Genomic DNA, 24484 nt, shown 5'->3' on the forward strand with positions numbered 1-24484 from the left:
GAGTATAAGAAAGTGGACACAACTTAGTTCATGATTATATCATCATAAATTTGCATACTAATTACTAATTTTTTTCTAGTCCAAAGATAAATTTCTCAAAGCACATATTTTGTGTGATGAACTCTGTGAAAGGAAATAGACAAAAAGTCCCATCTTATGTCAAATACTTCTGATTTCAATAACAATCCAAGTGTAAAACACCAGGAGCCCAGAAGAGAAGTCATCTGTAAGTTATTTTGATTCCAGAATGAAAACTCAACCCCAAATGGCCAGATAGCAGGACTATTCCTCTTTGTAAAGAAATATTTGAGTGAAAAAAAAAAAGCTTACAAAAGCCCACATTCAAACATAGCACTTACTAAAGATACCAGCTAACAGCATACTAAAGATTCAGATCAGGGCCCTTCTGTAAAAATGGACTTATTTAGGAATTTGTACATTAGGAGCCTAAAAAGTATGTAGTCTCCTTGAATAAACAGACATATGAATCAGTACCTGTAAGATAATGTCATTGAGGACACAATAAAAGTAGTGACTGATGAAGAACTAAAACTATTAAAACTCATCTTCTCCCTGGCAGCAGCAGAGTCCCTAGGCACACACTCCCCTCTGGCCATCTGCTCGCAAAAATGCGACATTTTTATTTTTTCAGCCTCTGGCAAGTCTAGACTGCTTCTGCACAGCAGGAATCCCTCCAAAATTTAGCTTTATCATCTCCTTGACTAAAGGTGATCCCATCTTTCCTTCTTCCCTGATACTAACAAAGACAAGGAAGGAATAGTCCTTTACGTGATCTCAAGGAAAATTAACATCCCCTAACTGTACTTTCCAATACCACAAAAGGCCCATCATGGCAGCCAAGAGGCCCCTTTGCACAGCTTGTTTTTCAACAATAGATACAAGTATTTAGTTGACTCCATACATCATCACTTCTAGATCTCCTACAGAGAGGGTTAAATGAGAGCAATGCTTCAAAGTGGCTTTCTGATTTCTTGTCCATGTCACACACATTATTTCATGCTCGGCAAAGTGTTAGCTATAGCAAAGATAATTCCCAGAGGTGCCACTGTCATCTCTATCAGGCAATGCATGGGTAAGAGACTATCATACAAATCAGTCTCTTTCTTTCATTTACTTCCCTGCACAATGTAATAGAGTAAGCACAGGAAAAGAGAGTTAGGGTATCTGGCATCTCTTGCCAGCTCTGCGATTGATGTGCTATTCTTACTCCCTGTGTGGTTAAGTCTTCTATCTGCAACCCAAGGATAATAACATAGTACCTGCTTAGTTCACAGGCACTTGAATAATTCTCAGATAGTAGAGTCCACACAAATGCAGAGTCTATTATTACTCCAGGAAGACTTGGAAATTGAGAGTCCATTTACTCATCACGATTAAGCAGTCAACAAAACAATGATAAAATAAAAGCATCTTCTCCAATGCATCTCAAGATCAAATAGTGCTGGATATGCAGCTATTTGGAAAAACACATGTGCAAACATATTCATTTTAATGACCATGCAAACCTAACTCATCAATAACTCATTTAGAGAGGTACTTTGCAAGTTTCCTGACTCAAAATAGATTCCCTAATCGTGGTGACTTTATAATATACTGTTGTCTGAAAAGGCATTTTTTTTTCTTATCAAAATGTTTTCTCTACTCTAAAGTTTTAAGCCATATTCTAGCTCATTCCAGAAGGTTATTCTAGAATAAAACAACATCTCTCTTTTATTGTAATCAGTCTTGAAGTAACTTACAGTACAGTGATGGACAGGCATCCAGGTAGGGGCTTCCACTGAACAGTTCTGGGCTGGGCATTTGCCTTGGTTTTGCTAGAAATAAGTGAAAACTGGATTATTTTGCATATATTACATAAATAGACACATATTAGGTAGCACATTTATAATCATTAAGCTGATTACCATAATTAGAAGTATTGAAGAAACTTCTGAGGCTGATTTTTAGTGCAGTCTTACAGAAAATGACATCTATATTTCAATTCTTATTAAGACATAGGGAAATATCCTGTGTTTTGGTTCATTACTTTGGGAACTAGAAATTTAGCACCATGCTTACTTAGCAGTTGCCCTTCTAGACCCCAGCAGGAACCATAAGAACACTCTGGCACTCCAGATGCAGAACTATTCTGCTCCTTTCAAATCAACATCAACAGGCTCTGTGTCCTCTTTGGAGAGGAGGCAGAGAAAGACTCACCTGTAACCCCTTCCTCAATAGAAGCTAGCAAAGGGATTCTCTCTAGGATGTTTCATAGAACTCAAGAATTTAGGGGTGAATCGTTTATATTATAAATAATATTTATCTATTTTTTATTATTTTTTATTTATATACTATCTTCCTTGCCTCATTAGAGGCAGAACTTCAGCAAAATGAAAGAATTTGCTCAAAGAACCAGCAGTCTGATATTTTAAACCATTTTTAAGACTCTTTTTCCAGTTTAAGTAATTTATCTCTAATTAACATTTTCATACTTTAATCCTGTAAACTGTCGTTCTAATTGCCCTTTTAAGAAGAAATCAAGTGGCCCTTTAAATAGTGACTGTACTATGTCAGTCTGCAATCATGCTTAGTCCCAAGAGGAGTGGGGTTCTAATAGGACATCTTGTATTTCTCTCCTTGTATACTTGATGTGAGGAAATAGACAGTCTGTAATGTTAATAACTATTATAAAACCACAGATATGATTTATTAAGCCATTTAATTTTCATGGATTGGTTTGCATCTATTAGATACTTATTAGTAACCACAACGAATAAAATTTATATCAATAGAAATTATGATGTGATTATACAGGGCAGACATCAGAGTCTGAAATAAGCTAATCAACTTACCAAAGCCTCACCTTGCTAGGAAAGAGGATACTAAGAATCCATGTATGCTCCTTCTTCTACAAGAAGCTGCTTCTGCTGTTCTTATATGCTATCTGTTCCATTAGGCTAACGGAATGTTATCATACAATCTGATTTGATTTTATCAACCACACTGGCGTTTCTGATTTAGCTGAATGAAAAGCTGCATTACTGATTTCTATGCTCTTATAATGCAAATATTTGAGCATGTATGTCTCAGTGAATTTTTAAAATTTTCCAAGCAATCTTTATTGAGGTGATTTACTTTCAAGGCAGCAGTAAGCTCAGAAATTCTGTATGAGTGATTTTGGATAAAGTCACTGTAAAAATGAGTTCATATCATCAATCTCTAAGTTCAATTATGCTCAGTTTTCTTGTTTAAATCAAAACATAATGTGTAGAGCTATCACGGCCCACAAGGCACACTGTTCAATTTTCAGATGACCATAGTTTTATGCTAACGTAGGCCATGTGCTTACTGTCATTAGTTGTTCTTGGTGGTCAAGTGTGTAAAACAAGGTTATTACCATGACTCATTAGCAGGAACATTATCAGTGATGAGGACTAATTCACTTCACATAACTAAAGATAGATACTAAAAAACAAATTCCACTTTTGATTTATGCTAGATAAATAAATAATAAATAAGTGTGGTGTGTGTGTGTGTGTGTGTGTGTGTGTGTGTGTGTGTGTAGGTTTAAGGTTTTGAAATAAGAGTATTACTGTGATGGCTTGTATATGCTTGGCCCACAGAGTGGCACTATTTGGAGGTGTGGCCTTGTTGGAGTGGGTGTGTCACTATGGACATGAGCTTTAAGACCCTAATCCTAGCTGCCTGCCAGTCAGTCTTCTACTAGCAGCCTTCAGATGAAGATGTAGAATTCTCAGCTCCTCCTGTTCCATGCCTGCCTGGATGCAGTCATGTTCCCACCTTAATGACACTGGACTGAACCTCTGAATTTGTAACCCAATTAAATGTTGTCCTTTATAAGACTTGCCTTGGTCATGGTGTCTGTTCACAGCAGTAAAACCCTAAGACAATTACTAAAATGCTATTTATTGAGCTAGCAAGAAGCTCAGCCTCCATGAGGGTACCACAACTGGAGTGGAGGAGTCTCTGCCTAAAGCTCTAGCCTGACTGTGGTATCCTTTCCACAGCAGAGCTGCTTTGTCTGTCCTCAGTGGGAGATGATGCACCTAATCCTGTAGAGACTTGATATGGGGGGATGGTACCCTCAAGGGGAGGTCTACCCTCTAACAGGAGAAGGGAGGAAGAGAGTGGAGGCAGAGACTGTGAGGGGGTGGAACAGCAGTGTGGCAGCACTTGGGAAGGAAGGAAGGGAAGGAGGGAAGGAGGGAAGGAGGAAGGGAAGGGAAGGGAAGGGAAGGGAAGGGAAGGGAAGGGAAGGGAAGGGAAGGGAAGGGAAGGGAAGGGAAGGGAAGGGAAGGGAAGGGAAGGGAAGGGAAGGGAAGGGAAGGGAAGGGAAGGGAAGGGAAGGGAAGGGAAGGGAAGGGAAGGGAAGGGAAGGGAAGGGAAGGGAAGGGAAGGGAAGGGAAGGGAAGGGAAGGGAAGGGAAGGGAAGGGAAGGGAAGGGAAGGGAAGGGAAGGGAAGGGAAGGGAAGGGAAGGGAAGGGAAGGGAAGGGAAGGGAAGGGAAGGGAAGGGAAGGGAAGGGAAGGGAAGGGAAGGGAAGGGAAGGGAAGGGAAGGGAAGGGAAGGGAAGGGAAGGGAAGGGAAGGGAAGGGAAGGGAAGGGAAGGGAAGGGAAGGGAAGGGAAGGGAAGGGAAGGGAAGGGAAGGGAAGGGAAGGGAAGGGAAGGGAAGGGAAGGGAAGGGAAGGGAAGGGAAAAGAGAATTGATTCAGGGGTTAAAGCAATTGCTGTACAAGCCAGACGATCTGTACTGGGATTGTTTTATTTATTTGTTTGTTTGTTTGTTTTGATTTTTGTTTTTTAAAGGAGGTTTTATTGATTCTTTGAAAATTAATAAAATAAAATGAATTTTGATCATATTTATTGTTCTCTCATCTAACTCCTTTCAGATTTATCTCTATCTCCCTATCCACCCAACTGCATGTTCTCTTTGATTTTGAGGGGTGGGGGGAGAATAGTAGTTTGGTTTTTAAACCCATCAAGTCCAATTGTTGTTGCCAAAATACCCTTAGCTGCTCTGGCCATCCACTGGAATGTGGTCAGCCTATCACCTTTATTGAAAGCTATCTCTTCTTCTGCCAGAAGCCATCTTGAAGAACAAGGATGGAACTCTGTCTACAGTTCTCCCTGCTCCATGTGGGAATTTTGTTTGGCTAAAGCTTGCACAGGCATTGTTCATGCTGTCAAAATTCCTGACTACATGTATACAACTTCTCTGCTGTATCCAAAGGATGCTTCTGCCTTCTAGTTCTCTACCAACTATTAAACCTGAACCTTCCCTCTGAGACAGTTCTCAGACCTTGGAGAGAAGGGTGTTGTACTGGCTATTTTTGTGTCAACTTGACACAGCTGGAGTTATCACAGAGAAAGGAGCTTCAGTTGAGGAAATGCCTCCATGAGATCCAACTGTAAGGCATTTTCTCAATTAGTGATCAAGGGGGAAAGGCCCCTTGTGGGTGGGACCATCCCTGGGCTGGTAGTCTTGGGTTCTATAAGAGAGTAGGCTGAGTAAGCCAGGGGAGGCAAGCCAGTAAAGAACATCCCTCCATGGCCTCTGTATCGGCTCCTGCTCCCTGACCTGTCTGAGTTCCAGTCCTGACTTCCTTTGGTGATGAACAGCAGCATGGAAGTGTAAGCCGAATAAACCCTTTCCTCCCCAACTTGCTTCTTGGTCATGATGTTTGTGCAGGAATAGAAACCCTGACTAAGACAAATTGGTACCAGCAGAGTGGGGTATTCCTGTGACAACCTGACCATGTTTTGGGGAGGACTGTGGAAGGACTTTGGAACTTTGGGCCAGAAGACCCATTCGGTGTTAAGAGCTCTGTCGAATTCTGTGTAGGAGCTTGGAAGATAATGTTGAGAACAGTGCAGAGGATGGAGGCCTGGGTTGTGAAATTTCAGAGGGAAAATTAAAGACTCTCTTCAGGGCCATTGCTGTTTTTATTGTGAAGATTTTGTAGTTCTGGTTAGCTGGGGCTGAAGAATCAGCTGTGATTAACAAGATACCAGAACTACTAAAGCAAAAACTTTGCATTACTGGGACTATTGATGCTGGTTAGCTGGAGCTAAGAAATTAGCAGTGATTAAGAAGAGACCAGCATCGTTGAGGTGACATCTTCTGGGAAGTGTTTTCTGAAAGCACAAAGAGGCTGTGTTCCAGAGATAGGCAAGGTTGTACTCCTTCTGCAGTGGGACTTGGTAATGTGTAAGGGTCACCCAGGTGGTACTGGTTTTGAAGGCATGAAGGGGTCACACAGCAGCTCAGGCTCGGCACTGTGAGAGGCCATGGAAGGCCATTGGTGAAGGTGCAGCCCCAGTTGTAATTGAAGGCCCAGGACTGAAGGGGTCACGCAGTGTTTTGGAGATGCCAGTACCACGAGATGACCACCAAGAGCAGCAGCAGCAGTGGAGTACAGGCATCTGGAGCCCAGAGGACGACGTGTGTGCTACAAAGGGCATGGTTGGAGAAGTGACCCAAGCCCTTGGAGGAGCCCAGAAGATCATGAGTTGGATCCCAGATGTTGGACGGTTGGAGATTGATTTTTGCTTTGATTGTGACTGTGCCCTGATATTTTCCCTCTTGAAGGAAGAAACTGTTTTAGTGGAGCCCACAGTTAAGAGACTTTTAATTGTAAAAAGACTTTGGATTTTAAAAGAGATGGATATTTTAAAGAGATTGAAATTTTAAGAATATGTAAAGACTGTGGGGCTTTTAAAGTTATTTAGATCTTGGGGATGAATAAGAATGTAAGGGTTGAGGCTTACTAGTGATGTGTTTGTGTGTCAAGTTGACAAGGGGTCAATTGTACTGGCTATTTTTGTGTCAACTTGACACAGCTGGAGTTATCACAGAGAAAGGAGCTTCAGTTGAGGAAATGCCTCCATGAGATCCAACTGTAAGGCATTTTCTCAATTAGTGATCAAGGGGGAAAGGCCCCTTGTGGGTGGGACCATCCCTGGGCTGGTAGTCTTGGGTTCTATAAGAGAGTAGGCTGAGTAAGCCAGGGGAGGCAAGCCAGTAAAGAACATCCCTCCATGGCCTCTGTATCAGCTCCTGCTCCCTGACCTGTCTGAGTTCCAGTCCTGACTTCCTTTGGTGATGAACAGCAGCATGGAAGTGTAAGCCGAATAAACCCTTTCCTCCCCAACTTGCTTCTTGGTCATGATGTTTGTGCAGGAATAGAAACCCTGGCTAAGACAGGTGTGTTAGCTTATCTTTTATATACTTATTGTATGTCTTTATGAAGTATATAGCAAAAAATTAAAAAAAGGAAAATCCAGGAAACACATGAGTTATATGAGCAATATAATTACTCAAAAATATGATAGGTAGAATTGGTTAAAGTATCCTTTTCCAAACCCCATTCATTCAATAGTGTAATATATTTCTTTTACCAAGGCTTGCACTCTCTACTGAGAGCCCCTATCATTCTAGTCTACTATAGGGTTATCTAGTATAAGGTTATGCAAATAGTATACTATGCCAATAGTACATTATTCTCTTATGTTAGAGTAATTTAAAAAGAAAAAGAAAAAGAAAAGAAAGAAAAAGAAAAGAAAAGAAAGAAAAGAAAGAAAAGAAAAGAAAAGAAAAGAAAAGAAAAGAAAAGAAAAGAAAAGAAAAGAAAAACACTACTGAAGAGCTGATAGTCTAATAGAGCCTTCTACTTCAGTGTGGTTGTTGAAAATCCAGCCCCATATTGTATCTGTCAGTTCACTGGACCCTCAGAGAAATAGATATAACAACAGTTAAGGGAACTGCCACCAGAAATGAAGATAGAATGGAATTTTAAGAATTTTCTCTGCATGTTTTAAAAGTTTTCATCTCATTTGTACACTTACTAAGCACTGTTAGCATGCCATGTTATCAGGTGGATTCTACTTTCCTTATTTCTCACCCTTAAAACAATATGTACAGATGGCAGAAGAACACCCTCTGACTAGCTTACCTGCTAAACAAAAAATAGTGTGCAAGATTTTTTTTTAGAGCCTGACCAGCTTACAAACAAAGATCTGAAGTCAAAGTTAATAACAAAGTAGCCTACAAATGAACTTGCCCCTTCCTTTCCATTCATCCACCTACAGGTTTAAACCTGTAAATGGAGATCCAGGGATCAGCAATACTGACCTTAAATAATATGTCTGTAGAAGAAAACTATCAGAACGATTTGTTTTTTTTACAGTAGAATAGAAAATGTAGGTTGAAGTCTCTCAGTCTCTTGCTTCTTAACTGTACTTTTCTGATTTCAACATCTATCATATACCTTTCTACTATGTACCAATCCAGCATTCTTTCTAATGTAGCAAAAGCTGACAGATTTTTTTCAGAAAAGATAGATATGTTTTAAAAAATAATCTGCACATTATAAAGCCCAATGTGTACCAAATATATGTCTAAATAACAATTTTCCACTAATTATGAGGATAAAATAGATTGAGAAGTCAATGTATATTTATTTATGGATATTTACACAATCTAAAATCTTCACAGTTACAAAATCTTCTCAGAATGCTTGAAAATATTGCTTTTATGGACTTAAACATCAGTATAAAATGTGTTAACATGTAAATATAAAGTAGGTATAGATCCTCATAAAGTGTGTCATTTATGTAAGTAATATATATAAAGAAATTTTGAAAATATTTTTATCCAAAATAATCTTTATATTCTATAACTACAGGTAACTTCAAAGAAAGATGTTGTAGAGAGAAAATCATGCTACCAGGATCAAAATAAAAATAATTATATATTAATTCCATATATCAATGTAATGTATTACATTAAATACAGTATAAATCAATATATTAATATATTATATATGATAATATTTATAATTTTAAAATATATACACAGGATGGAACACATCAGAAATCCATCCTATAAGCATAAGATAAGATTTAAATGAGATTCCAAAAGAGACAATAACCAACACACACAATTTTCAGGGATATGACAAAGTGTCACCCTTTTTATGATGAGCATCTATACGGATGATTAAAAAGTTAGCAAAGGGAGACAGACATTCCTGAGGGAAGGAGTTGTGTTTTCTCTTCTAGTGAAGGGGCAACAGTTGGTCCTCAAACAGCAACTAAGTACAACCATCTTAGGTTTAGGTCAGTGTCAGCCATTTTAGGATTAGGTCAGTATGGTCAGTTGACTCCCACCCTAGAAGTATGAAGGCAAATTGGTATTGAGTTAGAAGGTGCCCCATGAATTCACTGTTCATTAAGGCAGATAATCGAATCCATTTTGGAGGCTAAAATAACACCTTATAGACAGATCACTATAAAATATCCAGCTAAATGAAATGCATCAATCATATTGTAGCCAAAGAAACTCAAAATCAGAAAGTTTCTGAAGACAACACACTTGACAAAGAGGAAAACAGGAGTCAATTGCCTGAGTATAGCAAATCAGCTGTACTCTCTCTTTCTTTCTTTCTTTCTTTCTTTCTTTCTTTCTTTCTTTCTTTCTTTCTTTCTTTCTTTCTTTCTTTTCTTCCTTCCTTCCTTCCTTCCTTTCTTTCTTTCTTTCTTTCTTTCTTTCTTTTTTTCTTTCTCTCTTTCTTTCTTTTATTTTTTTCTTAGATATTTTCTTTACTTACATTTCAAATGTTATCCCCTTTCCTAGTTTCCTCTCCAAAAATCCCCTATCCCCTCCCCTCTCGCCCTCTTCCCTAATGCACCCACTCCTGCTTCCTGGCCTTGGCATTCCCCTATACTGGAGCATAGAACCTTCACAAGACCAAGGGCTTCTCCTCCCATTGATGACCAACTAGAACATCCTCTGCTACATATGCAGCTAGAGACAGGAGTTCCACCATGTGTTTTCTTTGATTGCTGGTTTAGTCCCTGGGAACTCTGGAGGTACTGGTTAGTTCATATTGTTGTTTCTCCTATAGGGCTGCAAACCCCTTCAGCTCCTTGGGTACTTTCTCTAGCTCCTTCATTGGGGACCCTGTGCTCTGTCCAATGGATGACTGTGAGCATCCATTTCTGTATTTGCCAGGCACTGGCAGAGCCTCACAGGATACACCTATATCAGGGTCCTGTCAGCAAAATCTTGTTGGCATCTGCAATAGTGTCTGGGTTTGGTGGTTGTTTATGGGATGGATCCCCAAGTAGGGCAGTCTCTGGATGGTCATTCCTTCAGTCTCTGCTCTGAACGTTGTCTCTATAACTCCTTCCATGGGTATTTTGATCTCTATTCTAAGAAGGATCGAAGTATCCACACTTCGGTCTTCCTTCTTCTTGAGTTTCATGTGTTTTGCAAATTGTATCTTGGGTATTCTGAGCTTCTGGGCTAATATCTACTTATCAGTGAGTGCATATCATGTGTGTTCTTTTGTGATTGGGTTACCTCACTCAAGATGATATCCTCCAGATCCATCCATTTGTCTAAGAATTTCACAAATTCATTGTTTTTAATAGCTGTGTAGTACTCCATTGTGTAAATGTACCACATTTTCTGTATCCATTCCTATAATAAATAAGGCTGCTATGAACATAGTGGAGCACATGTCCTTATTACAAGCTGGAGCATCTTCTATGTATATGCCCAAGAGTTGTATTGCTGGATCTTCCAGTAGTACTATCTCCAATTTTCTAAGGAACCACCAAACTGGTTTCCACAGTGATTGTACTAGCTTGCAATCCCACCAACAATGGAGGAGTGTTCCTCTTTCTCTATATCCTCGCCAGCATCTACTGTCACCTGAGTTTTTAATCTTAGCCATTCTGACTTGTGTGAGGTGGAATCTCAGGGTTGTTTTGATTTGCATTTCCCTGATGATTAAAGATGTTGAACTTTTTTTTTTTTTAATGCTTCTCAGCCGTTCGGTGTTCCTCAGTTGAGAATTTTCTGTTTAGCTCTTTATTCCATCTTTTAATAGAGTTATTTGGTTTTCTGGAGCTCAATCTCTTGAGTTTTTTATATATATTGGATATTAGCCCCGTATCAGATTTAGGGTTGGTAAAGATCTTTTCCCAATCTGTTGATTGCCGTTTTGTCTTATTGACAGTATCCTTTGCCTTACAGAAGCTTTGCAATTTTATGAAGTTCCACTTGTCCATTCTTGTTCTTACAGCACAAGCCATTGCTGTTCTGTTCAGGAATTTTCTCCCTGTGCCCATATCTTTGAGGCTCTTCCCCTACTTTCTCCTTTATAAGTTTCAGTGTCTGGTTTTATGTGGAGTTCCTTGATCCACTTAGACTTGACCTTAGTACAAGGAGATAGGAATGGATCAGTTTGCATTCTTCTACATGATAACCACCAGGTGAGCCAACACCATTTGTTGAAAATGCTGTCTTTTTTCCAATGGATAATTGTAGCTCCTTTGTCACAGATCAAGTGACCATAGGTGTGTGGGTTCATTCCTGGGTCTTCAATTCTATTCAATTGATCTACCTGTCTGTTGCTGTACCAGTACCATGCAGCTTTTACCACAATTGCTCTGTAGTACAGCTTGAGGTCAGGGATGGTGATTCTTTTATTGTTGAGAATAGTGTTTGCTATCCTAGGTTTTTTGTTATTCCAGTTGAATTTGCAAATTGTCCTTTCGAACCTCTCTTTGGCTTAGTTAGAAACATCAAAGTTACAATATAAGTAAAGAATCCAGCTACTCTGATTCACAGTCAGCACTTTGCAGGGGTCTGCCATTTTCTTTGTTTTTATTGCTACTATCAACATCATTATGTGTGGAGCTCAGAGAATAGAGAGCTTTCCATGTCAACCAGCTGGTAAACAATAGAGAGGAGAAAAGTGTGTCTGATCTGAAGATGCCACGTTGGGGACATTTCATCTGGGTTATTATTTGGAATTTCAACTTTTTTTTTTTTTGAGACAGAGTTTATCAGTGTTGCCCTGGCTCTATAGATCAGTCTGGCCTTCAACTCACAAATACACTTGTCTCTGCCTCCTAAGTGATGGGATTAAAGGCATGTGCCACCATGCCTATCAGGACTGGACAATTTTAATAACTGATTAGAGTATATTTGTGATTTCACATGATTGCACAATTTTGTTCCTCTTAAGTGATTATTAAGTCACATGCCTGCTCAAGTTACAGAGCAAAGTAGGGACCACTGATGTTTAATCATTACAAGCAAACCATGTGGAGCCTGAAATAAAGTAGGTCTAATCATAATATTCTTGAGTTTACATAGTCTGTTGTTTTACATAGAGATGTAAAACGTAAGCTGACTAATATTATGATTTTTCCTTTTTTGTTGGGTCACAATTGCACATTTCTTAGTATGTGACTCTGTATCTTTTCTTCTTGGTCTTACTGTGCTTTGTTTTGTTCTGTTTTCCTTTTTTGTTTCGTTTTCTTGCATTTTGAAAGATATTTTAAACAGATTGGCTTAACTTGTTTCTGAGGAAATAATTACTAAGCCCTAAGCATGCTTTTGGCCCTTCTCCATAGGATGCTGAGAACAAGAAGTATTCAGTGGGAATTGATGGTGGAACTGAGTCTCCGCACACTTGCCATGATACTCTAGGAAGACAGTTGCCCAGGCTGGCAAGAGGTACGATTTGTGAGTAATTAACACATATAAAAACTGAAAATGCTACATTAAAGTCATGGTTTAAGATAATTTTTCTTGATGAAGGGTGAAGACTCTACTTATCTATGGGTATAAGGGCAAATATTTAAGATTGTTATTAGGTCTTATACTGGTTTAGTAAATTAATAGTTGTAGCTTCTCCTCTAATAATCATGACTTCACTAGCACTGAGTAGTTAGCAAGGCTTCCGGTACTTGGCGTGGTTTCCCTCTTGCTGAGTAGGTCTTCATTCCAATTTGAGAGCTGCTGTTCTTGCAAATATAGGTGTGCCTCTACTGCACCACTAGGACTATTGTGTCATGCTGGTCATTAACATGGTTCATAGGGCATGATAGCTTCCTAGATCTGTTGGTTGCCTACCTTCTGTTACCATGAAAGGTAGTAGTGCTCAGGGAGGAGACATTCATGTCATTTTTCAGTTAAGAGGTCCCAATGTTTCTGAAGTACATGGTGTCTTCCACAATAGAGACGTACTTCTCACCTCTAGAAATTAACCAATAGTAACAGCAATAATCTGTATGTTTTGTATGTCTCTTGGATATCCCCAGCCAGAAACTCCAAAGATAGCTTCTAATGTCTGGTATGGGAGTTTTTGTTATGTGTTCTTTGGCTCCTAGAGAAAGCACCCTTCATAAAAATCATAACCAAACAAAATGCAGAGATGTGGAACCCAATCTCAATGGACATACCTACAAAAGTATCTCAGAGAATATTCCAGAAGAGGTGACAGAAAAATTGTCAACTTGCTGTGAGATTGTGTCAGAAGCTACATACATAAAGTCTCACCAGCATGACTGCCAAACCATTATTTGAAGGAGGACATCAATGATCATCCCAAAGTGGACAGACAAAAGCATATGAGATTTCAACCTTTCACAAGGAACTATAGCCAACCGAAGAAAGCTGAGAGTGGACGAGATAGTGTTTCACAGGAAATAACACACCAATTGGGTGCCCACTGTCAAATGGTCAGCCTTGGAAACCTATATACAAGTAGCATGGTATGAATAGAACAGTTCATATTTATGAAATTGGGAGTATATGTGTATTTACATATATGCATGCAATAATAATTAATGAAAAACAAAGCCATGAATTTAAAGGGGCACATAGAGGAGTGTGAGGGAGAGCTTGTGAAGAGAGAAGGAAGAGATTGATGTTGTGATTATATTATAAACTCAAAAATTAAATCATTTTAATGGCTTTGCTACCCAAATTAATGAAAGAAAGTAGGTTCTTAACTCTCAGACTGTACTTAGGTAAAGATAAGAAATAGAAGCCTTTTCTATGACTTGATATGGCATGGCCCCCCCAGTGGGTGCCAGTTAACTGTCATGCACTCTAAGGATATTGTTGGCTCACTCTGTCATCACACTGATCCTGACAGCTTGTCAGTGAAAGCGCTTAGTACCATGAAGAACCCACTGCATTCAGGTTAGCATGCCAACGTATTAATTAGTTATTCCTTGGGGCTATTTCGTGGCTTTGTCTCTATGAAAATGAGCTTCTCTTTTATAAAATAGCAAATACCACCCCCAGTTTAAAAGATTGCTGTAAGGATGCTATGCATATTATAAAGTAGTAAGATAAATACTTAACTTACATAATGCTTCTTAGCAAAGCTCTTTCTCCTCTGCTTCTTAGCTTCTCAGAGCTTATATTATCACCTCTGAGTATAAAATAATAATATTTACCTCACAGGATTACCATGAAAATTAAATGAGAATAAGTGTGAGAAACTGCTTAGCAAATACCAAGAACTTCTGCTCCTGGTGTCGTATGGAAGCTTTTGTCGATAAAAAAGAAGACACACAGAAAAACCAGGAAACTGGAATAGCTTTAAGATGACTAAATTTGGGAATCTAAATTGACTATATAGTTGGGATCCTGAACTTGAGGTCACTAGTCTGCTAATACTTTTAAGAAACACAATGTATTTTTAATGTGCTGTAAAGACATGTGTCAATATTCCTTTGATCTCTAAATCTCCAAAATTCATACACTATATACAATGTATATTTATATGCCATAATCTAAGCTCTGGAGTTCAAGATTTTAAAACATAGTCTCACAAAATGCATTAAATGTAATTAGTATTTGCATTTTGGCACTGCATTCCACAATGAAGATGACCCAAAAATGGGCTAAACTTGATCTTTTCTTCTTGAAATGAAAAAAAAAAAGGGCATGTTCTGTGCTGCAATCAGTGAGCATTCTTCACTGGAATTTCTCAACTATTAAATCCTGAACTACAAAATAATGTGGGAACAGCAGTGACTGTAAATTCTAGAAATTTCTATACATATATATCTTCCCAAATATATCTAAAAATTACCTGTAAAGAAACCTTTTTTGTGGTTACCAAATAACCACAAAAGTAAATAGTATCATTTACTAGGTGAAATCAATTTGTTGTTCTTACAATTATCACAGACACACACACACACACACAGTTACACACACATGCTAAAAAGGTTTAGCAGGCTTAATTCTTTCTGAAATGTATAATTTCTAATTTTTAAAAGTTACAATAACTACATAGGAAAGGAGACATGTACCATATTTCCAAAGAATAAGAGATTTTAAAACTTGATCTTTTGATACCACATAATTACAACTTATTAAAGTGCAATTCATATAAATTTGTTCCTCTCATCCTCTTAGATTTCAAAGCATGTGTGTGTGTGTGTTAGATTGCTAGATGGTATTGTCTAAAAACTATATGTGAAATGCCATTAATTTAAATGTATTCCAAGAAGAATACTCAGATACCTACAATTATGTGGAACCTTGGCAAAAATGTGGAGTCGATGGATATATGCAGTCTTCTGACAACTATAATTATGGATTTGTAGAAAATTTTAATTGATAAAGAATGAACAGGCTTTTGTGGATGAGATACCATAGAAAATACCAAGCCATCAGCCATGAAGGTCCAGCAATTAGATCAATCCTAGATTTAAATAGCACCTCACAATGGTGAAGTAAATTGCATGTGTATTATTTCAGGACTGTTTTAGTTTAAAAGAACTAGTAAAAAATACCATGGCTTGAAACTCCAGGAGATTCATAACAAAAACAAGGATGGGGAATTTATTTGGGTAAAACTGAACATTTTTATGCATAGCTTATTTAAGAAATGAGTTTCAAGTTTTTAAACTCATGAGCAGGTTTTATATATATATATATATATATATATATATATATATATATATATATATATATACATATGCATATATGCATGAATAACAGTAAAGAAGGTGCCCAGGAACTGAAGAAGAGTGGGGGGGTGGCTATATGGGAAGATTTAGAAGGAGGTAAGAGACAGGAGAAGTGTAATTACTTTATAATCTTTAAAATTGGGGCTGGAAAGATGACTCAGCAGTTAAAGAGAACTGACTTGCTTTTCCAGAAGTCCTGAGTTCAATTCCCAGCAACCACAGGGTGGCTTACAGCCATCTGTAATGTGATCCTACTCCCTCTTCTAGTGTGTATGAAGGCAGCTACAGTGTACTCGCATACATAAAATAAATAAATAAATATTTTTTTAAAAATTATGAAGTATTTTTAAAATATTTGAATTTCTTTCCAGTTTTGTTTGAAATAGCATGAAATACTGGAGAAGTCAGCTAAAAAAAAATTTCTTTTTTTTTTGGTGTGTTTTCATACAACCAAAAATAGCTGCCAGTGGAGATAAGTAGTATGATTTATAACTTAAAAGTGACTTTTGAATGTTCTTTTTTCACATTAATTAAATGGTCTTCAAAGAGATTCTCCAATGACTGCTTCTCTTCTTGTAAAACTATTTGATTACCCCTAGTCATTTTTCTCTCGGGGGCCTCTGCATATTATCAATAAAACATTTGAAACTACATGAAGCTCAACCACAAAATAACAACAGGTATGTAGGGCCCTTGTGTAGGGTGCTTGTGTCAGTGATGGGGAGCCGTCACAAGATTATCTTATGGCCAGTTTGGTTTCTTTTCATGGTTACATCAGATAAAAGCATTCAGTGGAACGGATCCACTTTGTTCTCTGAAATGCAAAACAAGAAAAAGCAGCAGAAGAATTCCCGTGAGGAGTTCCTGGGCAAGTTCATAGTTACAAACGGAGTACACCTGCCTTTAAAGTAACACATTTGTACGCTGCAGTTAAGCCAATTCCCTCATGCCCAGGTCTGTGAGGATGGGCACAGGTACCCAGGCACAAGGGAGCCATTTGTCAATTTCACATCGAATAGCTTTTGGCCACTTTAATTTTTTAATAGAGAGGAGATGCTATATAATGAAAATACTATAACCCTACAGGATATTTATGGTAAATATATTTTATATGTGCTACAAAGTCAAATATTTTCATCTAAAACAAGACCAAGCTTCATGTTATAGTAAATCACTGTGTGGTTAGATGGATATGTGTTGGCAATCTTTCCTCAAAGCCTGATTTGGCTGCTTTAGTTTTTGTTAACTAAAAGCATACAGTTGATGTCTAGCAACCTTTACACTTGAAAGAAGCTTGAATTATTACCATGATAAGATGCTTTATCATAAATGAGATCCAATTGTCAGGTTTTATAATGTTTTATGAGTGAACCAACACATCTAGCACACCTCCCAATACCAAGCTAGTGGTTGGCTTAGAACATGACTTTAGAAAGAAACTTTCCTTGTCTTCACAGAGATCATATTCTAAGATGAGATATACACATATAAAAATGAATTGTAGAATGAGAAATAAACAAATAACAAAAGTACATAACTTACAATGATCTGAGAACATGAAACATGTCTAGCTCAGTAGGTGTCTTAGTCAGGGTTTCTATTCCTGCACAAATATCATGACCAAGAAGCAAGTTGGGGAGGAAAGGGTTTGTTTAGCTTACACTTTCCACATTGCTGTTGATCACCAAAGGGTGTCCGGACTGGAACTCAAGCAGTTCAGAAAGCAGGAGCTGATGCAGAGGCCATGGAGGAACTGGCCTGCTTCCCCTGGCTTTCTCAGCTTGCTTTCTTATAGAACCGAAGGACCTCCCACCCCTTTTTTTTTAATGATGTAGTTCTTTTTTTTTAAGTTTTAATATTTTTATTACATATTTTCCTCAATTACATTTCCAATGCTATCCCAAAAGTCCCCCATAGCGCCCCCCACTTCCCTACCCACCCATTCCCATTCTTTTGGCCCTGGCATTCCCCTATATTGGGGCATATAAAGTTTGCAAGTCCAATGGGCCTCTCTTTCCAGTGATGGCCGACTAGGCCATCTTTCGATACATATGCAGCTAGAGACAAGAGCTCCGGGGTACTGGTTAGTTCATCATGTTGTTCCAACTATAGGGTTGCAGATCCCTTTAGCGACTTGGGTACTTTCTCTAGCTTCTCCATTGGGAGCCCTGTGATACATCCAATAGCTGACTGTGAGCATCCACTCCTGTGTTTGCTAGGCCCCTGCATAGTCTCACAAGAGACAGCTATATTTGGGTCCTTTCAGCAAAATCTTGCTAGTGTATGCAATGGTGTCCTCGTTTAGAAGCTGATTATGGGATGGATCCCTGGATACAGCAGTCTCTAGATGGTCCATCCTTTCATCACAGCTCTGAACTTTGTCTCTGTAACTCCTTCCGTGGGTGTTTTGTTCCCAATTCTAAGAAGGGGCACAGTGTCCACATTTTGGTCTTCATTCTTCTTGAGTTTCATGCGTTTAGCAAATTGTATCTTATATCTTGGGTATCCTAAGTTTTGGGCATATATCCAGAAGATGTCCCAACCGGTAAGAAGGACACATGCTCCACTATGTTCATAGCAGCCCTATTTATAATAGCCAGAAGCTGGAAAGAACCCAGATGTCCCTCAACAGAGGAATGGATACAGAAATTATGGTACATTTACACACTGGAGTACTACTCAGCTATTAAAAAGAATGAATTTATGAAATTCCTAGCCAAATGATGGACCTGGAGGGCATCATCTTGAGTGAGGTAACACAATCACAAAGGAACTCACACAATATGTATTCACTGATAAGTGGATATTAGCCCAAAACTTAGGATACCCAAGATATAAGGACCTCCCCCCTTGATCACTAATTAAGAAAATGCCTTACAGCTGGATCTTGTAGAGACATTTTCCCAACTGAAACTCCTTTCTCTGTGATAACTCCAGCCTGTGTCAAGTTGACACACAAAACCAGCCAGTACAGTAGGTAACATATCACCAAGGATATTATTTGCAAAACACGTGTGTGAGTCTTTTATTTTTTTTAATTGGATATTTTCTTTATTTACATTTTAAATGTTATCCCCCTTTCTAGTTGTCCCTCCCTCCCAGAAATACCCTATCACACCCTCCCTCCCCTTGCTCCTATGAGGCTATTCTCCCACCCACCCACTGACTCCCACCTCCCTGTCCTAGATTCCCCTACACTGGGGCATCTATAGAGCCTAGGACCAAGGACCTCTGCCTGACAAAGCCATCCTCTGCTACATATGCATCTGGAGCCATGTGTACTCCTATTTTGACGGCTTAGTTCCTGGGAGTTCTGATTGGTTGATATTGTTGTTCTTCCTACAGGGTTACAAACCCCTTCAACTCGTTCAGTATTTTCTCTAACTCCTCTACTGGGGACCCTATGCCCAATCAATGATTGGCTGTGAACATCCACCTCTGTATTTGTAAGGCTCTGACAGGACCTCTCAGGAGACAACCATATCAGGCGCCTTTCAGCATGCACTTCTTGGCATCCACAATAGTGTCTGGTTTTGTTAATTGTATATGATATGAATCCCCAGGCAGGACAGTCTCTCGGTGGCCTTTCCTTCATCTCTGCTCAACACTTTATCTCCATATTTGCTCCTGTGTATATTTTGTTCTCCAAGAAGGACCAAAGCACACACACTTTGGTCTTCCTTCTTATTCAGCTTCATGTGGTCTGTGAATTGTATCCTAGTTATGTGGACATTTTGAGCCAATATCCACTCATCAGTGAGTGCATACTTTTGCAATTGGGTTAGCTTACTCAGGATGATATTTTCTAGTTCTATCCTTTTGCCTAAGAACTTCACAAATTCATCATTTTTAATAGCTGAGTAGTAGTCCATTGTGTATATGTATCACATTTTCTGTAACCATTCCTCTGTTGAAGGAGATCTGGGTTCTTTTCAGCTCCTGGCTATTATAAATAAGGCTGCTATGAACATAGTGGCACATGTATCCTTATTACATGTTGGAACATCTTCTGGGTATATACCCAGGAGTGGTATAGCTGGAAAATCTTCCATGCTCATGGATTGGCAGGATTAATATAGTAAAAATGGCCATCTTGCTGAAAGCAATCCACAGATTCAATGCAATCCCCATCAAAATTCCAAATCAATTCTTCATAGAGTTAGAGCGATTTGCAAATTCATTTGGAATAACAAAAAAACCCAGGATAGTGAAAACTATCCTCAACAGTAAAAGAACTTCTGGGGGAATCACCATTCCTGACCCCAAGCTATACAGCACAGCAATTGTGATAAAAAACCAAAACAAAAAAACAAAAATAAAAAACAAAAAAAAACCAAGAAAACAAAAAGACAAAAAACCAAAAAAAAACAAAAACAAAACTGCATGGTACTGGCACAGCAACAGACAGGTAGATCAATGGAATAGAATTGAAGACCCAGAAATGAACCCACACCCATATGGTCACTTGATCTTTGACAAAGGAGCTAAAACCACCCAGTGGAAAAAGGACAGCATTTTCAACAAATGGTGCTGGTTTCAACCAGCAGTCAGCATGTAGAAAAATTCAAATCGACTCATTCTTATCTCCTTGTACAAAGCTCAAGTCCAAGTGGATCAAGGACCTCCACATAAAACCAGATACACTGAAACGTATGGAGGAGAAAGTGGGGAAGAACCTCGAACACATGGGTGAAACTTAAAAGTTAATAAAGGTTACATTAGGCAAGTATCTGGCTAGGGTGTTAAAAAGGCATTCCAAGAATTCATTAAAACAGTCATTTAAAAAGAAGAGGGAAGAGGACAAGGATGAAGAAGAGGCTGCAGAAGCGGAGGAAGTCAGGCACCTTAGGAGAACCTTTGCTGTAGTTGGTTAAAGACTAGAAGATGATGAGATTTGAGATAGGAAAGTTACGAAAGGGTTAGAATATAGTGGCTCACTTGTGCCTACCCAAGCAATCATGACGTTGTCCTGTGGCACAGTGCTTCTAAATTTTCACCTGAAAATTTCAACCTGAAACAAAGGCTAACTAGAGATTTTATTAAAATGTGAGATGAAACAAACTTGGGTCTTCAGATTCTAAAATCCAATGATCTCTGAGGATTTTTTTCCTTTTTTTTTTTTAAATTGGACATTTTATTTATTTACATTTCAAATGCTACCCCCTTTCCCGGTTTCTCCTCTGAAAACCCCCTATCCCACTCCACTACACCCTGCTTGTAGTATGTATGTATGAAAGTGCTCCACACCCAACCAATCACTCTTATTTCACTGCCCTGCCAATCCTCTACACTGGGGCATGAAACCTTCACAGGACCAAGGGCCTCTCCTCCCACTGATGCCTACAAGACCATCCTCTGCTACATATGCAGCTGGAGCCATGGGTCCCTCCATGTTCTTTGGTCGGTGGTTTAGTCCCTGACAGCTCTGGGGGGTCTGGTTGATTGATATTGTTTTTCTTCCTATGGGGTTGTAAACCCCTTAAGCTCCTTCAGTCCTTTCTCTAATTCCTCCACCAGGGACTCCATGCTCAGTCCAATGGTTGGCTGCAAGCATCTGTCTCTGTATTTGTCAGGATCTGGCAGAACCTCTCAGGAGACAGCTATATCAGGCTCCTGTCAGCAAGCACTTCTTGGCATTAGAATAGTGTCTGGGTTTGGTGTCTGTATATGGGATGGATCCCCAGATGGGGCAATCTCTGGATGGCCTTTCCTGAGGAAATATTTTATTTAAGAGGTAAACACACCATATTAAATAACAAAACAATAGGGACAAGAAACCTTGAAACTTTTGTCACATTGTGAACTAAATACACATTTTCAGTATTATGGATGGTTCCTTAAAAAGTATTGAAAATATGTAAAGGTTGGACAATAGAAAGGGCAATATAATAAGCAGATTTTATTGCAGAAATTCATGGGAGAACACAAACAGATCCTTGTAAGGAAGTAAATGAAGGACCGATAAAGAAAGCCAAATGGATAGGAGTTGGGCTATTTGGAATTTAAAGGGAAAAGAATAAGGGACAACTCTCATTTTTCTAATGATGGCACCTGAGCAAGTGACAAGAGAGTGATTTATGCTTAATGGGTTACAGAGAGCAAACCTTTTCCTCGAAGTTTTTGTTCCAGCTTATTTGCTGGGTATACAGAAATCCAAATTCTAAGACTTTTTTTTTTTTTATAATTTAACGTCAAACCAATTTCTCACAAAACCTGTTGTTCTATAAAAAGTTATGATAACAATCAAATTGTTGCCAGGCAGTGGTGGCGCACGCCTTTAATCCCAGCACTTGGGAGGCAGAGACAGGTGGATTTCTGAGTTCGAGGCCAGCCTGGTCTTCAGTGTGAGTTCCAGGACAGCCAGGGCTATACAGAGAAAGCCTGTCTCAAAAAACAAAAACAAAAACAAAAACAAAAACAAAAACAAAAAACAAACAAACAAAACAATCAAATTGTTAAGATTCAAAAATGGGTATGTGCAGGAAGGAGTGTTATAATAAAAATGAGGATTATAGCCCTGGGTTTCTAATCTGTTACTAATTTTGAATGCACAATAGCAGAGAAGGGCAAATATCAAAGAATTTTTCAATTTCACCTTGGAAGTAGAAAATGATAGTAGAACAGTAATCAGCGAATTGAATTGCTGATCTCAGTGACTTTTGATCCTTAAATATCAGATTCCCAGAAAAGGGATGTGAAAAAGAAGATAAGAAAGAGGGGGAAGAGGAAGAAGAAGAATAGGAGAGATGTAATGGAGAAGGATAAGAAGGCGGAGAAAAAAAGAGGAGGAAGAAAAGGAGGAGCAAACACCAGTACCTGCAATGTGCTGGTTCTTTTGCAATGTGTACTAACTACACTAATCCATGCATGTGCACTGGTAGTAATTGTTCACTTTCTCAGAGATGCTCTTCACCAATAGCCACACAAACCTGTTCCTTTTAAGTCTGAAGAGCTTACTCAGAGTCTATTTCTTTGTCTATCCTGTCTAAAATAGTTTCTGCCTCTTTCTACTCGTTCTTTATTCTACATTTCACTTTATTTCCTTTTCTTACAGCTAAGATTCTGTTTGTTCCTTCTACACTCCCTGAAAGTCTCTATCTCCACTCCATTATATAAGTTCTAAGAGAGCACAGGTTCATCTGTTCTATTCACTGCTCTATTCTGCTCAGCTCAGAATAATAGCTGGCACGTAGTGTACACTTGGTAACTATCTTTGTAAGAAATGAATGCTGAGCTTAATCTAATCCACTTTGAGAAAGTTCTGAAAACTTAAAAGGAAAAGATTTGTGTAGAGATTCATGAAGATCATCCCAGAAAATGTGAACAATTAATAAAACTACACATGCATGGATTAGTGTAGCTACCACATGAAGCATCATTTCATTAAATAAATAAGAATATCAAGACAGGTTAATTAATTAATATTTGCCAACCAGGGAGCTAATAAACAGGAGGACCAATATAGTACATAAGAAATCTAACTTTAAAGGCTGTACTGTCATTCATCATGCTGCCCTGCTTTTAAGATAAATTCAGTTCTGCATGACAATTATTGTCCAACTGCTCCACAGTCAATTCTCTGAGGGACCATGGGCAAGTCAGGCCAATTTGCTTATGTCATTACGATTAGCACAAAATTAGTTATAACACATAAAGACACAGCTCTCATTTTCTCCACCCTACTTTAATACTAATGGATATTAAAATGAATTCATGAGACCCTCTTGGCCAACAACTCAATTGAGTACAACTCAGATGCACCACTGAAAGCTTTGCTGGACTACAAGGGACAGCCAGTTAAGATTCTATATCTACTATAAGTACGAGTCCTCATTACAATCACATTCACAAATTCTTGGAAGTTTTTATTGCACTGTGTTTTCACACAACCCCTCCAATGCTCCCCAATTCCAGTGTCTCTCCCCATACTCTCCTCCCTCAACCCATCTGCCTCTTGGTTTACCCTTAAAATATATACTATTTACTCATTCCCAGGGACATCCATGTTTATTCCCTAGACCCCTCCTCCTTTCTAATCTCTCTGGGTCTATGGATTATAGCTTGGTTATCATTTACTTAGTGGCTAATATCCAAGTATGAGTGAGTATATATCGTATTTGTATTTATGCTCTATGTTACCTCACTCAGGATTATTTTTCTAATTCCACATACTGCCTGCAATTTTTATGATATCATTTTTAAACAACTGAGTAATATTTCACTATATAAATGTATCACATATTGTTTATCTATTCTTCTATTGGGGAACATCTAAGTTGTTTCTAATTTCTGGCTATTATGAATAAAGTTCTTATGAACATGGTTGAGCAACTGCCTTTATTGTTGGATAGAGTATCCTTTGAGTATGCTCTATGGTGCATAGTATGGGAAGGTACTCCATAGACTACTAAAAAGCTACCAAAAACCTGGACACCAACAAAGCCACAAAACCTTTGATCTACAATCTGTCCTGCATGCAAAATATGCTAGGACAATGGTGGTACATAACTTGTAAGGGTAGACAACTAATGTTTGATTTGACATAAGGGCTACCCCATGAGAAAAAAAAAAACATATCTAACACTGCTTGGGTAATCAAGAATGAAAGACTAGATAGCCCCAGTGTAAAACCAATCACAACTTAAAAAAGAAAATATTCAGTAAAATGATT

General features: G+C 38.5%; 1 protein-coding gene across 6 annotated transcripts in view; it reads right to left on the reverse strand.

Annotated features, from left to right (window-relative positions):
- Dlg2 (discs large MAGUK scaffold protein 2) overlaps positions 1–24484 on the reverse strand; it is a 2003181-nt gene that overhangs the window by 1536772 nt on the left and 441925 nt on the right. For all 6 annotated transcript variants that reach the window (XM_085841534.1, XM_029479404.2, XM_085841522.1 and 3 more), the window contains one exon: positions 1761–1835. In XM_085841534.1, coding sequence (XP_085697660.1) covers positions 1761–1835 — 75 coding nt within the window. The remainder of the gene's footprint in view (positions 1–1760; positions 1836–24484) is intronic.

Source organism: Mus caroli, unplaced genomic scaffold (assembly GCF_978045245.1).
Source record: "Mus caroli unplaced genomic scaffold, Mus_caroli_1 scaffold_8, whole genome shotgun sequence".
Lineage (NCBI taxonomy): Eukaryota > Metazoa > Chordata > Mammalia > Rodentia > Muridae > Mus > Mus caroli.